Source organism: Erythrolamprus reginae, unplaced genomic scaffold (genome assembly GCF_031021105.1).
Source record: "Erythrolamprus reginae isolate rEryReg1 unplaced genomic scaffold, rEryReg1.hap1 H_7, whole genome shotgun sequence".
Lineage (NCBI taxonomy): Eukaryota > Metazoa > Chordata > Lepidosauria > Squamata > Dipsadidae > Erythrolamprus > Erythrolamprus reginae.
The window spans coordinates 721,328-736,523 of NW_027248528.1; the positions used below are offsets into that span (position 1 = coordinate 721,328).

The 15,196-nt window shown below is 42.7% G+C and overlaps 1 protein-coding gene across 1 annotated transcript in view; it reads right to left on the reverse strand.

The window, feature by feature from the left end:
- SEZ6L2 (seizure related 6 homolog like 2) overlaps positions 1-15,196 on the reverse strand; it is a 48,088-nt gene continuing 32,892 nt past the window's right edge. Inside the window, exons 10-18 of the mRNA XM_070731176.1 lie at positions 14,772-14,910; positions 9,681-9,877; positions 8,327-8,521; positions 6,082-6,273; positions 5,582-5,773; positions 5,433-5,471; positions 4,088-4,205; positions 1,604-1,706; positions 1-30 (exon numbers count right to left, since the gene is read on the reverse strand). Of these exons, the coding sequence (XP_070587277.1) occupies positions 1-30; positions 1,604-1,706; positions 4,088-4,205; positions 5,433-5,471; positions 5,582-5,773; positions 6,082-6,273; positions 8,327-8,521; positions 9,681-9,877; positions 14,772-14,910 (1,205 nt within the window). The remainder of the gene's footprint in view (positions 31-1,603; positions 1,707-4,087; positions 4,206-5,432; positions 5,472-5,581; positions 5,774-6,081; positions 6,274-8,326; positions 8,522-9,680; positions 9,878-14,771; positions 14,911-15,196) is intronic.

Consider the following 15,196-nt stretch of genomic DNA (forward strand, 5'->3'; position numbering starts at 1 on the left):
CTAAATTGAAACTTCGTATTCCCTGGTATCCTGTTAAAGCAGAAAGAGGGGAGAAAAACAACTTATTTCGGGGACAGAGTCTCGCCAGCTCCTTCCCTTTAACTTCATCTAATTGACTTTAAACTACCCAAATGTCAGAAGATCGTCTTCATCCACTGTGGCACAGAGGTGGGTTCCTACCGGTTCCAGCCAGCTCTTTAGAACCGTTAGTAATCCAGAGCTGGTTCTGTCAGTGTCTCTGTGGGCACCGCCATCTTGGATTTTGGTTCTGCATATGTGCAGAAGCAAGTATTGTGGGAGCGAAGCACATGTGCACACACGGTGCGGCCCTGAGCGAACCGGCAGCAAAAGGATCCAGAACCCACTTCTGTTGTGGCACAGTTGGTGGGTCTCATGTGCCAACCCACCAAAGAGAATAAACTCAGTAAGAACAACAACAACACAAGAGCACGCGATAGATACAAACTAAATGTAAATCGCTCCAAGCTAGACTGCAGAAAAGACGATTTCAGCAATAGAGTGGTCAACGCCTGGAATTCACTACCGGACTCTGTTGTTTCTTACCCCAATCCCAAAACCTTCAACCTTACATTATCTACAATAGACCTCTCCCCTTTTCTAAGAGGTCTGTAAGGGGCGTGCATAAGTGCACCTTTGTGCTTACCGTTCCTGTCCTAATGTCTTTTTATCTTTTCTATCTCTACTTTATACTTATACTATGTTAAACATACTACAATACAATACTATATTTGTATGACAAATAAAATAAAATAAACAAACAAATAAATAAAACTCTAAAGGGGGGCTTTGGTGACCCTACTGGCAGCATATGGAAGTATTGGAGGGAGTACAGGGAGTCCTTGACTTATGACGACAAACAAGCCCAAAATTTCTGTTAAGTGAGGCATTTGTTAAGTGAATTTTGCCCTGTTTTACAACTTTTCTTGCCACAGCCGTTAAGTGAATCAATGCAGTTGATAAATTAGCAATCCAGTTGTAAAGTGCATATAGCTTCTCTGTTGATTTTGCTCGTCAGAATGTCACAAAAGGGGATGACGTGACTTTGGGATACAGCAACGGTCATAAATGTGAGTCAATTGTCAAACCTCTGAATTTTGATCACATGATGATGGGGATACTGCTGTGAAGGATAGTCATAAATTCAATTTTTTTTTCATTGCTGTGATAACTCTAAACGGTCATTAAATGAACTGTTGTAAGTCAAGGACTACCTGTACTGTTGAAATGAGCAAAATTTCCCCAAACCAGTAGAAATGTGGCCAAGAGGTACCCTTGTTGGGAAAAACGACAGAAAATCTGTAATGAACTCATCCAGGTCATAAAATGCTAGATGATCCCTTGATGGCAGTGTTGGGTGGGAAAGGCTAACATCTCCTGCAAGAGATCTAATAGCTGACCCTAATTTTACAGCCCAAATCTGGGGTAAATCTGTACAGAACTGCAGCAGGATTGCAAGAGGTTGAAAACAGCAGTAAGAGAGGAGGAAATGAGGAGCCAGACTAAGTCAACCCTCTTTAATCAGAGTTTGTTTGTTTTTTAAAGTACTATAGAACAACTGCTTGGCTGAGCATCTGCAGCTCACCCCAGCCTCGTAGAGAGGGTTGTTGAAATCAGATTCTACAGTGATGGGGCTGTAGCTGTGAGAGCTGGAAAAGGAGAAGCCAAAAAGAGTTTTTCCTTGGAATCTGCAGGAAAGTAAAAGAAGAAGAGAGCATATTGAAGCAACCAGCCTCTACCAGTTTGGAAAAACAGATTCATTTTAATGGCATAGCTCCATTGATTGTATCTTACAGAAGTAACCCAGCGGAGGAGATTACATACTTTGCATTTGGCTGGTTCAGAATTGGTCACCAACCAATTTTCTGATTGGCTACCAAGCAGCTTCCTATGGTCTGCGCACAGCCAACATTTCAATCACATTTTCATTTTTTTTTAAAATTATTCAAGTTTATCATACTATAAAATGCAAAGAGAAACAAAGATAACAAAGAAAGAAGGGAGCAAGGTAAAGAAAAGAAGGGAGTGTGAGTTAAAGGGGGAGGGGGAAAAGACTCCCAACTTCCAACTGCAGTAAAATACAAAGTTCAGTTGCAGTGTCCATATTTTTGTTTATGTATTAAGTTAGTACCAGCCATATCTATCACAACAAAATCAATCTGATCAGTGATCACATTTTTGTCCATATACTGAAGTACTTTGTCCATATACATTTTTTGTCCATATACATATTCCATATTGTTGTGGTTAGCTCTGGCCCAGCTCCTGCCCCAAGGAATGTGCAGGTGGATGTGGGGAAAACATCCACATGCTGCAAGCCTGTTTTGCTCCCGATGGAATCTGCCGACGAAGCCTCCTCTGACAAAGGAAGCGTGAGTGACAGGGAAGAGGGGAGATTAGCAGACAGCCCAGGAGGAGATCAATCATCTGTATCATCCCTGGATTCTGAACAAGAATTAATGACACATCCACGCATGCGTAGAGTGATGCATAGGAGACAACAACTGAAGGATTATTACAAGAGAAAATGAGGCCACAGATAAAAGTGCAGCCTGGTGTTTTAGCCTCATGGCAGTTTATCTGATTCATTGTTTCGTCAAGATCGTGGTTTTTGTGCTGTTCAAGATTGTGTGTGGACTCTCTGGACTTTAGAATTGGACTCAATTTCCCAGTTATTGGGTGAGCAATTGGACTGCATTTAACCTGTGCCTTGTGTGTGCCAGAAAATCCCCTTGACATTTAAAAAGGGAGCTGTTTCTGTTTTTCTGTTTATAAAAACTTTTGGGTTTTCCTTTTATCGTGTGGTGTGTGTCTTCCTGGATTAACTACCCTGTAATTACGGGTGGTTGAAACACGCTGGCAGAACACATATACTGGAATATAAAACACTCCATGTATTTTATACATGAAGCTAAGACCATTCAAAGAAACAAAACTGATAAACATTCAGTCAGTTACTCTAGCTATGTTTAGTGGCAGGTATGGATATGATTAATACTTTCTAGAATAGAGCCAACCCCCCCCCCCCCCCAATCTTTTCAGCTTTGTGGGCAATGTGTGTTTGGGGGGGGGCTGGTTTCGAACAGCTCAAGACCCAGTAGCGGGCCATGGATTGGGAACCCTGTTTTTAAAGGTGTAAAACTTTAAACTTGTTGATTTGGCAGGAATTAAAGCTCCTTCTATACGGGGAGCTTTTATTATCACTTAATATACCAATGATCTTGGTTTTGAATTGGTTATACAATTGCAGTATTAAGGAATTTTCCTCTCTTTTAAATGTAGGTTGGGAAGGCATTATATGAACCCAAGTTGTTTTAATTAAAGGCAGTGAGGTATTCATATAAAACAAGGTAACCCAAGTTTATGATTGGAAGGCATTTTTATGCTACAGTTTAATCTTGGAAACCTTGTGTGTATGTGTATGTGTGTGTGTGTATCTGTATGCCTTTCTATGCAAAGGGCATTTTCAACATCATTAAGTAGACAAATTATTATAATTATCTCCTTGTAACTGGGAATTGGAACTGTGTAGGGTTTTCAGGTTAAAATCTTTGAATTTAATTTCAATTCGCCTCCACTTGCTATTAAATAACATCTCTGTCTTTCTTTACACTGTAGGGGAGATGGGCTAAATAAGAGGATAATAAAAAAAACCTATAACATAATAATGTAATATAGTTATACTATATTTATTATTATTATTATTATTATTATTATTATTATTATTATTATTATTATTATTATTTGGATTTATATGCAACCCCTGTGGCAGCTTACAACATATCAAAAGACAGTATACAATCTAAATATCTAAAAATCCAATTAATTTACACTAATTGCTCTAAAAACCCTAATTAACATTTAGAAATCACTCATTCCCATTCGAACAACAGACATACCTACACTCGTCAGCCAGGGAGCTAGAGTCTAATAGCCCCAAGCCTGGTGGCATAATATTATATTATGATATAAAATAAAATAAAATGCAACTTAGCTGGAATTAAACCACAAAGTTTAATGGCACTGCCCACTAAGCAAATCATACATAAATTAGTTTGATATCACTCACTTAGTGTAGTAGATGTAGATGCCTCCAATCAGCAGGATGACGAGAATGATGGGGAGGAAAATTGCCAGGGCTATGTTGCCCCCTTCCATCTGGTGGGAAGGATCTGTGGTCTGGGTGACTACAAGAGGAAAGAAAAAAGTGGAAAATGTGACAGGTATGCATCAAACACCCCACCCTGAACTTTTTATTTTAGTTTACTTATCAGAATTTATAGTCCAAATGTAAAACAATAAGAACATAGTCCTAGACCTGAAATAGTCACAAAAAGCAAAGATAACTGTAAAATAAAATCCAAGATAGTTGTCCACAGACAGTCATCATCAAAAGAAAACATCCTTAATCTGTTTCTGGAATTGCGAGCAAGTTGGAAGCTGCATGTATTTCTTGGGAAAGAATATTCCATAGGATGGGGTCTACTGTAAAGAGAACTAGATGGGTCACCCATGGTCCTTGAGAAGGAAAGGTCTGCAGGCCTTCTCTGAATGAAGGGATGAGATGGGCAGATTACACTCTGACAAATTATTGCTTGAAGTATCCTGCACCACAGAGCTTCAAATGTAACGAAGACCACTTTAAATTGGGCCTGGAAGTCTATTGGCAACCAATGCAGCCCCTGTACTGTAAGTGTTATTCTATATTGTGTTGGCAAAAATCTTGCTGCTGCGTTTTGTACCAGCTGCAAAATTCTGGATTGTCTCCAAAGACAGCACCATTTAGAGCCTACTGCAGCACTCCTATTAAATGGACATAAGGCATGAGTTGTTGAGGTCTGGGATAGGGCCTGGCACACCTAGTACCCTTATCAACCCCTTCCACCTGCTGTTTGAGCAGAAGAGGGAGGAGGGAAAGAAAGGAGAGAGAGAGGGAGGGAGGAGAATGGGGAGGGAGGAAAGAAAGGAGGGAGGAGGGAGGGGTGGATGAGAATAGGGTGGGGGGGGAGAATGGAGGGAGGGAAGAGGGAGGAAGGGAGGAAGGGAGGGAGGGAGGGAGGGAGGAAGGGAGGGAGGGAGGAAGGAGGGAAGGAAGGAAGGAAGGAAGGAATTGCCCCCACCCTCCTCGCCTTTCGTAAGCTCCTTAAAACCCATCTCTGCCATTAGGCATGGGAGAACTGAGATATTCTTTCTCCCTAGGCTTTTACAATTCATGCATGGTATGTTTGTTTGGATGTATGTTTGGTTTTACAATAAGGGTTTTTTAGTTGTTTTAGTATTGGATTTACATGCTGTTTTTTTATTACTGTTGTTAGCCGCTCCGAGTCTACGGAGGGGCGGCATACAAATCAAATCATCAATCAATCATATTTGTCACCCTCCCAGAATCCCTTCCCAAGTTTCTTTCCACTCACCTTCCAGTTTCCGGTCATCCAATAACTCCTCATAGGCCACTATGAGAGAGAACAAGGGACTTTTTAAAAAAAAATGCCCAGCAAACAAAGCAGAGGGTCACAAAATAGTGAGTGAAAACCCCACACAATGGGGAAAAGGCCCCCCCTACCTTTGCAGAGCGGTGGCTGGCTGGTCCATTGGGATGGATGTCCTGGTATGCAGGTGATTGTCACTTCCCCTATAAGCTCAAACCCCTCATAGCAGAAGAAGCGCAAGGACTCTCCTGCTTGGTAGTGATGCTTGTAAAGAGTTTGGTACCCATTCTCTGGAACACCGGGGTTCAGGCAAGGCTCATATTTCACTGGCAAAAGGAAATGGGGCAACAAGGAGTTGTTAAGTGACTAGTCATAAGTCGAGGACTCCCTATAACCCAGGGGTAGGTTCTAACTTACCTCGCCGCTGGTTCCCTTCCTCCCACGCTTTGTGGCTGTGCACACATTGTACAGTACCGAAAATGTGGCTTCTGCACATGCGCAGAAGCAAAAACAAGCCAAAAAAAAAAATAGCCCAAACCGAGGTGGCAGTGCATGGGCAGTGCCGAAACCTCATCCAAAAATGCTTTTTGAAAACCAGCAAAAAATGTTTTTACCTTTCCCCGCCTTTACTTACAGACACACTTGGGTACTCGGTCGCTCCATTTAGGGGTGCCCGTATCCCGGTTGTAGCAGGTGAGTGTGTTGCTCCCTTCCACTACGTAACCTTCGTGGCAGAAGTACTGGACGTGGGAGCCGATGGAGAAGTGCCGGTCCGAGACGCTCCGTTTCCCGTTGCTAATCTCTCCAGGATCGGCACAATTTACAACTTGGGGGAAAAAGAAGGTGTAGTAAAATATAAATAGAGGCCTCTGTGTTTCCCTCCGTGGTTCCCAATTCAGGAATCATATCTGACCATGGGGGTATTCTGGAGTGTCATTCTACTCCAGGAATTTTCCAACTTTTCTTCCAAAGCAGCTATTCTGAACTTGTGGGTCATGACCAGCGGTGAGCTACGAGCCGGAACGCTAAATTGGGCTTGCCACCGCGGCTTGTAGGTTCTTCTGGAACCAGCGCGATTTTGCTGCTGCAACTGTGGAGGAAGAAAAATAACGCACAGAACCGCAGGTGCGCCCGTGTTTCGGCGAGGTTTTGCTGCTTCCGCGCATGCTGAAACACGGGCGCATCTGCGTTTCCGTGTGTGATTTTGATTCCTCCACAGGTGCAGCAGCAAAATGACGCTGGTTCCGGAAGAACTTACAAGCCGCGGTTTGCGAGTGCAATTTAGCGTTCCGGCTCATAGCCCACTGCCGGTCATGACCTCTTTGAGGGTTGAACAACCGTTTCACAGGGGTCACCTAAGAGCATCGGAAAACACATATTTTTGATGGTTTTAGGAACTGAGACCCTGCTCTTCTATCTGTCTCTAGGTGGGTCCATCCACATGCAAATAAACTACAGCAAAAAATGTACAGTGGGAACTTCTGAGCATGTGCAGAAGCCGAATGTCTGGCACTGCGCATGCATCGCCATCTTGTTTACAGCTTTTTTTGGCATATTTTTTAAAAAGCAGTGTGCATGTGTGCATGCACAAAGCATGCCCACATACAGCACAGGAGGAAGCGAACCAGCAGCAAGGGAAATTAGAACCCACCCTGGAATTTCCTAATTTTATTACAGTATTTTATGGTTGGGGGTCTCCACAACATGAGGAACTGTATTAAAGGGTCGTGGCATTAGGAAGGTTGAGAACCACTGTTCTTAAAGTGTCACAAAGATTCTAGAACTGCAAATGATTAGATGAAAAGATTTCCTATTAGAAAGTCTAAAATAGTGCATCAAAGTTTTCAGGGGTCCTTGTGGTGACATTTATTTATTTATTTAGGTTATATACCCTCTCTAATTGCATATAGGTGATTCTGGGCATCTTGCAAAATTTTAAAAATTAAAAATTATAATAAACCCATTAAAAGAAAAACTTCCAGCCCACTTCTCAGGGCAGCAACCCAGAACACGTTATGCTTTTTATGTCCAAAATAATAATAATAATAATAATAATAATAATAATAATAATTTATTAGATTTGTATGCCGCCCCTCTCCGAAGACTTGAGGTGGCTCACAACAGTACAGTAATAAAAACAGTATAACAATGGAACAAATCTAATAATAAAAATTATATAAAAAACCCCAACTGTTAAAAACATACATACCAAACATAAAATCTAAGAAAGCCTGAGGGAGTTGTCTTAGTTCCCCCATGCCTGGCGATATAGGTTGGTCTTGAGTAACTTGCGAAAGATAAGGAGGGTGGGGGCTATTCTAATCTCCGGGGGGAGTTGATTCCAGAGGGCCGGGGCCGCCACAGAGAAGGATCTTCCCCTGGGGCTCGCCAAACAACATTGTTTGGTCGACGGGACCCGGAGAAGGCCAACTCTGTGGGACCTTATCGGCTGCTGGGATTCGTGCAGTAGAAGGCGGTTCCGGAGGTATTCTTCCTTCAACATAATTTTTCTATTTCCTCCCCACCACACATACACACACAATACATTTGACATAGTTGGAAAACACAAAAAGCCACACAGATTCAAGAAAGGCATTTTTAATGGTAGCTGGTGTAATGCTAATGAAGATAACGTAATCTGGAAAAATGTAAAAGTAAGCTTCCAGTCAAAATGACAGCAGGGTATCATCATTCTAAGGTTGTCTTCCCACAGCTACCACCTAAGGGTTGTGTGTCTCTTCTCATGCCCACTAAACTCCTAATCCTCCCTCTTTTTGCACCTGCCTCCCATTGTCTTCCACACCTCCTTCTCCTTCATGCTTAGATAGGTCCTAATGCGGAGTATCCTCACCACTTATTTAGCATCAGATTACACTTACTCTTCTGACAAGTAGGTGGGCTGTTGCTCCATGACAGATCCCACTGGCAGGTGAGAATGTCCGAGCCCACAATGTCATAGCCAGGCTCACATTGGTAGGTTACGACTGTGCCCCGGATAACAGCGGTATGGGAAGCCGTGCGCCAACCAAACTCCACTTCTGGCAGCTCTGGGCAGGTGTCATTTTGTGGAACCTCTGTGAAGAGAAGAGAGTAGAAGAGAGAAAGGAGGGGAGGAGAGGAGGGGAGAGGGACAGGGAGGGGAGGAGAGGATATAGGAACTTAAGGGGCATACATAAGTGCACTAGTGTGCCTTTTGTCCCCTGTCCAATTGTCTTTCCTTTATCTTATATATCATATATATTTTCTTCCTTTCATATATCTTCTCTATTTTTATATATTATCTTTATATATATTACTTCATATCTATTCTCTTCCATATGTGTTGTGTATTGGACAAATGAATGAATAAATAAATAAATAAAATAAACTACCTTCCGCCAGGCATTCTCCTGTCTGATAGAAGATAATATTTGTAGTTTGGGGTTGAACAGTGGGGCCTTTTGTTACTCTCTGAACTTGGTTATTTCTTGCAAGCATTTCATTACCAAACTAAGTAACATTGTCAGTGGACTGCCCTACCTCACCTCACCAAATTTCACTTCTGTTTTCCCCACTTTTCTACCTCGTGACAGGAGCTCATCTCTACAAGCAACTCCTACAATCATATTGTTAGAAAAGACCAACAGCCCTGCTCAGAATTCCAAATTAAAGGATCCCCAACCAACCCCAGTTGCACAATTTACAAGAATGCTGCTATGACCCATGCTCTCCGTTTTAAACTTTAGACTGTCCTTCAGACTGGCGTTTAAGCAAAATTCTTCTCTTTTCTTCTTCAACCTACTACTGCTGAAATTACAACTGGACAAAAATATCACCTTGGTTTTATTCAGCTGCATTTGAGCTCTTTCCTTTTCCTTCTTCTGTTTCTGATCTCAAAAAAAAAATGCATTGTACAACATTCCCGTCCATTCTCAGCCCAAGAAGCTTCTGGAAGCCATTTTGAAGACGGCTTAACTTCTTAAACCATCTTCACAGGATGAGTCAGCAGGCATCAATTTATACCAATCTCTCCCGCCCTCCCTCTCTCTCTTTCTCTCCCTCCTTCTCCCTCCCTCTATATCTCCCTTTTTCTATTCCAATCTTCCCCCTCTCCCTCCCTCTTCTTTCCCCTCTCTCCTCTCCTCCCCTCCCCCTTCTCCCTCCTTTCTTCTCTCCCCCCTCCCTCCTCTCTCCCATATCCCCCCCTCTCTCTATCTCACTCTCCCCCAGTTTACACAAAGCCTTTTCTCGTACCCTTATAGCGCACCAGGAACCCCTGGCTGAGACCGAAAAGGGGGTCCCCAGGATCTGACTGGAACTGCAGGGTGACCGCTGGGCCTGAAGAATAAATGCTGAACCGAGGATGGGGGCCCAGGTACTGGCCAAGGATCCGGGCAGTTAAGTCTCCTCCGTCGAAAACGGTCAACACATCAGATTTGCGGATGTTGAGGCTAGCAAGGGAATTGGAGGAGGGGGAGAAAAGACAAAGGAGAAATGACTGTTGAAAGGGGGAAAGGAAAGTGAAGGAGTCCACAGCCTGTTTCTGTTATTTCATGTGTCCAAATTGAAGGGCAAGTGAGTGTAGACACACACACACACACACACACACACACACGGATGGGAAGACAAGCATGGATTTTTCTTCAACCAATAAGTAAAATTGGAACCTCTAAGTGATTAATGCACAGCTCAAGCTGAATCCAAGATGATTCTGAATTAGTGCTTGAGATGGAGCCTCTCTAACAGTTTGCACAGTATAATAATAATAATAATAATAATAATAATAATAATAATAATAATAATAATAATAATAATAGTAATATGTCAGTACAACAAAGCAAACGAGATCCAGCATAGTGATCTTGTTTGCTGTGTTGTACTGACATCATCATCATCATCATCATCATCATCATAATAATAATAATTTATTAAATTTGTATGCCGCCCCCTCCGTAGACTCGGGGCGGCTCACAACAAAATAGTGACAGTGTAATAAATCTAATATTAAAAACATTCTAAAACCCAACACTGGAACCATACAAGACAATCATACCATGCGTAAACTCTATAAGCCTGGGGGATATCTCAGTTCTCCCATGCCTGGCGACATAAGTGGGTCTTTAATAACTTACGAAAGGCAAGGAGGGTGGGGGCGGTTCTAATCTTTGGGGGGAGCTGATTCCAGAGGGATGGGGCTGCCACGGAGAAGGCTCTTCCCCTGGGGCCCACCAGACAACATTGTTTAGTTAGATCTGTAGGTCAGCGGTTCAAATCTCATCACCAGCTCAAGGTTGACTCAGCCTTCCATCCTACCAAGGTGGGTAAAATGAGGACCCGGATTGTGGGGGCAATATGCTGGCTCTGTTAAAAAGGGCTATTGCTAACATGTTGTAAGCTGCCCTGAGTCTAAGGAGAAGGGCGGCATAAAAATTGCATAAATAAAATAAAAAATAAAAAAATGGATCGATTGGATCTTTTCTGTCCAATTTTGGACAGAAACAGCACTGGTCACACTGGTAGACAATCTCCATCTGAATTAGGGGTGTCAAACTCACATTGTCAACACGTGACGTATCACAACATTTTTTTGCCTTTGTTAAAACAGGGGTGACGGTGGCCAACATACGCTGCATCGGCCTGGAGGCCGCAAATTTGACACCCCTGATCTCGATGATGGTGTAACCCTCCTAAAACATTTCTTGATTGACATTTAAGTGCCATCATCCATGGTATCTTCTCAACCATCTGGAAGGGTTAGTGTGCTGCTTTGCTGTGGTTCTCCTCCGACTTGAATAGAGAGTTTTATTACGCAATTACGAGGGAAGCACCGCTAGGCCTGTAATCACCACAGGCTGCGCCAGTAATATCGGAATCCGTGTAAGCAGCCATATTGGACTGCACGAGAGAAACAAGGTCAGACTAAGAGGTGCTCTTCGTGTGTAAGAGTGGCTTCTTGGAAACATCAAGTCTGCTATATTGTAGATAGGACTCTCTCCCTCCTATGGAAGAGATCCCTGGGGATCCTTTTGGATTCAAAGCTCTGTTTAAACATCTTCAGCTGGTATACCAGATCTGTGTCACGCTGTGGGTTGACAGCCTCCAAAGACATTCAGAAACATCCAGTAGTTAAATAGTTAACTCTTGTTTGTTAATGTAGCTCCTCCCTTTCTATGATGTAACCCTGCTTTCATCACTTCCTTTCTTACACAGGAAGAGAAGCTAGCAGACATTTTTCTTCCTTAGTCTTTAAGATGTAAGGACATGCTTTTTGCCGCTCCAGGCATTGTAACCATTTTTTACTTTTCTAATAAAGTTAACTTTGTTGTGAAGGTCTCCCCGTAGCTCAGCTCCATCGACCTCCGTGGTTTGCTCAATTCAGCTCACGCGGGCTGATTCTCTCATTGAGTCCTTTCCATGACAATCTGGCCCTATCTGGACAAGGAAACTTTAGCAAAAGCCACCTGCTGTCACCTGACCAGATTCCTGTAATGGAGGGCTGCTTTTGAAGACAACTCAGAAGCTCTAAGTGGCAGCAATCAGATTTCTGATATGGGAAAAGCATGCGGAAGGCCGAACGCAATCACACCGTTGCAATGGTTACTGAACAACTCAAATATGTGTAATTGCAGGCAGTCCTTGACTTACGATCGTTTGTTTAGTGACCGTGCCAAGTTACAGTGTCACTGAACAAAGTAGACTTACAACCAGCTTCCTCACACTTAGAACCATGGTAGCAGCCCTACAGTTACAAGAATAAAAATTCAGGTGCTGGCAAACTGCTGTGTGTTTTCGATGGCTGCAGCATTCCTAGGCCATGTGGGTTTGATTCACAACCTTCCTTGTCAGGTCCTGGCAAGAAAAGTGAATGGAGGGAGGCAGACTTGTTTAACGACCATGTGATTCACTTAATAGATCGGTTTATTTAATAACCATGACAAAAAGTTTGCAAAACAGGGTGCAGTTCACTTAACAACTGCTTTGCTTATTGATGGAAATTCTGGTCCCAATTGTGGTCATAACTCAAGGACCTATATCCGTACCTATAAAGCCCTATATGACGGGTTCCCATTAAGAGACTCCTCACTAAAACATGACACTGCCAGTCCAGTTGTCAAGAGCCAGTTTGCGTGTCAGTCAGAGGTGGGTTACTGCCGGAACGCCTAATTGCACGCAGCCCCGCAGCTCTAAGAACGCAAGTGTGGGATCGAGCGCAATTGCATTTCCTGCACCTCTGCAGGTAGCAAAATCGCGCACATGTAGAAACGTTTTGGTGAGGTTGTTTGCTTCCCCGTAGGCACCGAAATGCACCCACACTTTTTCTTTCTTTCTTTCTTTCTTTCTTTCTTTCTTTCTTTCTTTCTTTCTTTCGATTGATTTTATTATATTTTTATGCTGCCCTTCTCCTTAGAGTCAGCTTCAGTGGCCGGCAGTACAGCCCTCTACCTGCTGTGCCACCCTGGCTCCAATTTTGCTATCTGCACAGGTGTAGGAAGCGTAATTGCGCTTCATCCCACACTTGCGTTCTCAGAGCCGCGGTTCTGCCCGCAATTAGGCATTCCGGCAACAGCCCACTCCTGATGTTAGTGAAAAAGGTATGAATCAAAAGACTTTTATGTAGCTGACCCTGCCTTGTGGCTACCTTCCACCCACACGCATGAGATTTTAAAAGGCATTCCTTTTCAGCAGGACTTTGGCCTGAAACAATGATTACAAATGGCCACCTACTTCTTTTTCTATTCTTTTGTACTAATTTACCCCAGTTGCCTGGTATACCATCTAGATTCGGAAAACTGTTGAGGGATAACAAACAAATACATTATATCTAGTGCCTAACTACATGTAAATCAGGGGTGACATTCAAATCCCCCTCTAACGGTTCTGTGGGTGTGGCTTGGTGGGCACAGCTTGGTGGGGTGGGTCATGTGACCGAATGGGAGTGGCCAACTTGCCGTTACTCACGGTAAGATGGGGCAGCACCACCCCACCCAGCTATGCCCACCAACCCTAACCGACAAAAAAAATTCGGCCAAGTCTTCTAGTGTTCAATCTGACCGCTTCCCACCTCCTTCGTAAATTACTCAAGACCATCTATACCGCCAGGCAAGGGGGAGTTGAGACACCTTTCCCCCAGGCTTTTTTATACTTATGAATGCATGGTATGTTTGTGTGTATGTTTGGTTTTTTATAATAAGGGTTTTTTAGTTGTTTTTATTAATTGGATTGTTCATGTTGTTTTACCACTGTTGTTAGCCGCCCCGAGTCTGCGGAGAGGGGCATCATACAAATCCAATTAATATTAATAATAATAATAATAATAATAATAATAATAATAATAATAGTAATATGTTTGGATATGTATGTGTTGTTTGCTTTTTAAATATGATAGGGTTTTTATGTGCTTTTTAATATTAAATTTGTTTTCGCTAGAATATTGCTTTTATTGTTGTTGTGAGCCGCCCCGAGTCTTCGGAGAAGGGCGGCATACAAATCTAATAAATTGAATTGAATTGAATTTTCATGTTTGCTCTGTGGGTATGAGCCGGAGAAGGAGGAGAGAAGGAGTGAGGAGCAGGGTGGGGTGGGTCCCCGCAGTAGCGTGAATTGCCAGTTCTCCAAACTGGACATAATCACCATCACCTGTTCTATGAAACCTGTCCAAACCTGCTCAATTTCTCCCCTGATATAAATGTGTGAAATTCTTCAGGAATGTTTTTTTTTTAAATCACTATACAGATGTTACTGTGATTTGTGAAGGATTTTCCAATTCTTTGACTACATTTCTCTTGACTTTATGTCTCTCCAGGATGATTCTGTTATTATGACTGTATACACACATATGAATTCAGTTTGCTGCTTTGGACAAGGTTCTTTGTGCCTCTAAATTTTTAGAATTGCTAAGAGGAAAATGGTTCTAAGAGGGCACTTAAATAATCCCCTCCTTTTGTGCCGTGTCCTCCATTGTCATTTTAGCCTAACTTTGAAAGCACTATGGAACAGAAAACAATTAGAACTAGCAGCATACATACTAGATTAAACACAGCCCTCTCTTTCTTGCATTGGAGATTTAAAATGTTTCACCATCCAGATGCTTCCAGTCTATAAATATAAGGAGCTTCCTGTACCATTCTGATTGATGATGACCCCTAAGTAGAAATCCTGTTTGTCACAGCAGATTATCTTCAAAGTACATAGACACCTTTCCATGAATTGATGGTATGAATGAATTCAACAGTAAATCTAATGATGGTTTCAGGGACCATGAGGACACACTGCGGTGGTTGAGTTGGGAAGCCTCCCTCAAGAAAATGGGATGGTATTGATGGTGGCATTAGCAGAAGTACCTACATCTCAATGTCTAGCAGCACCCTCTTCTCTTCCTGCACCCGGATGCCCCACACGCAGTCTTGACCTTTTCCATAAGACTGGGGCCAGTCGGGAGAAAGCACAACACCTGTCGGCTCAGAGAGCTCCCCACCACACAACGCTGGAGAGAAAAGATGCACAATCAAGAGAAGACTATAGCGTGAATGAAGCAGTGCAGCTACTCAAACAGTTTAGGCCAGTTTTAAACCAATTTCTTTTCTTACCAATGAAGGAGAATACAGTGGTACCTCTACCTAAGAATGCCTTTACTTACGAACTTTTCTAGATAAGAATCAGGTGTTCAAGATTTTTTTGCCTCTTCTCAAACCATTTTCCACTTACAAACCTGAGCCCCCAAAACTGTAACTGGAAAAGGCAGGGAGAAGCCTCTGTGGGGCCTCTTTAGG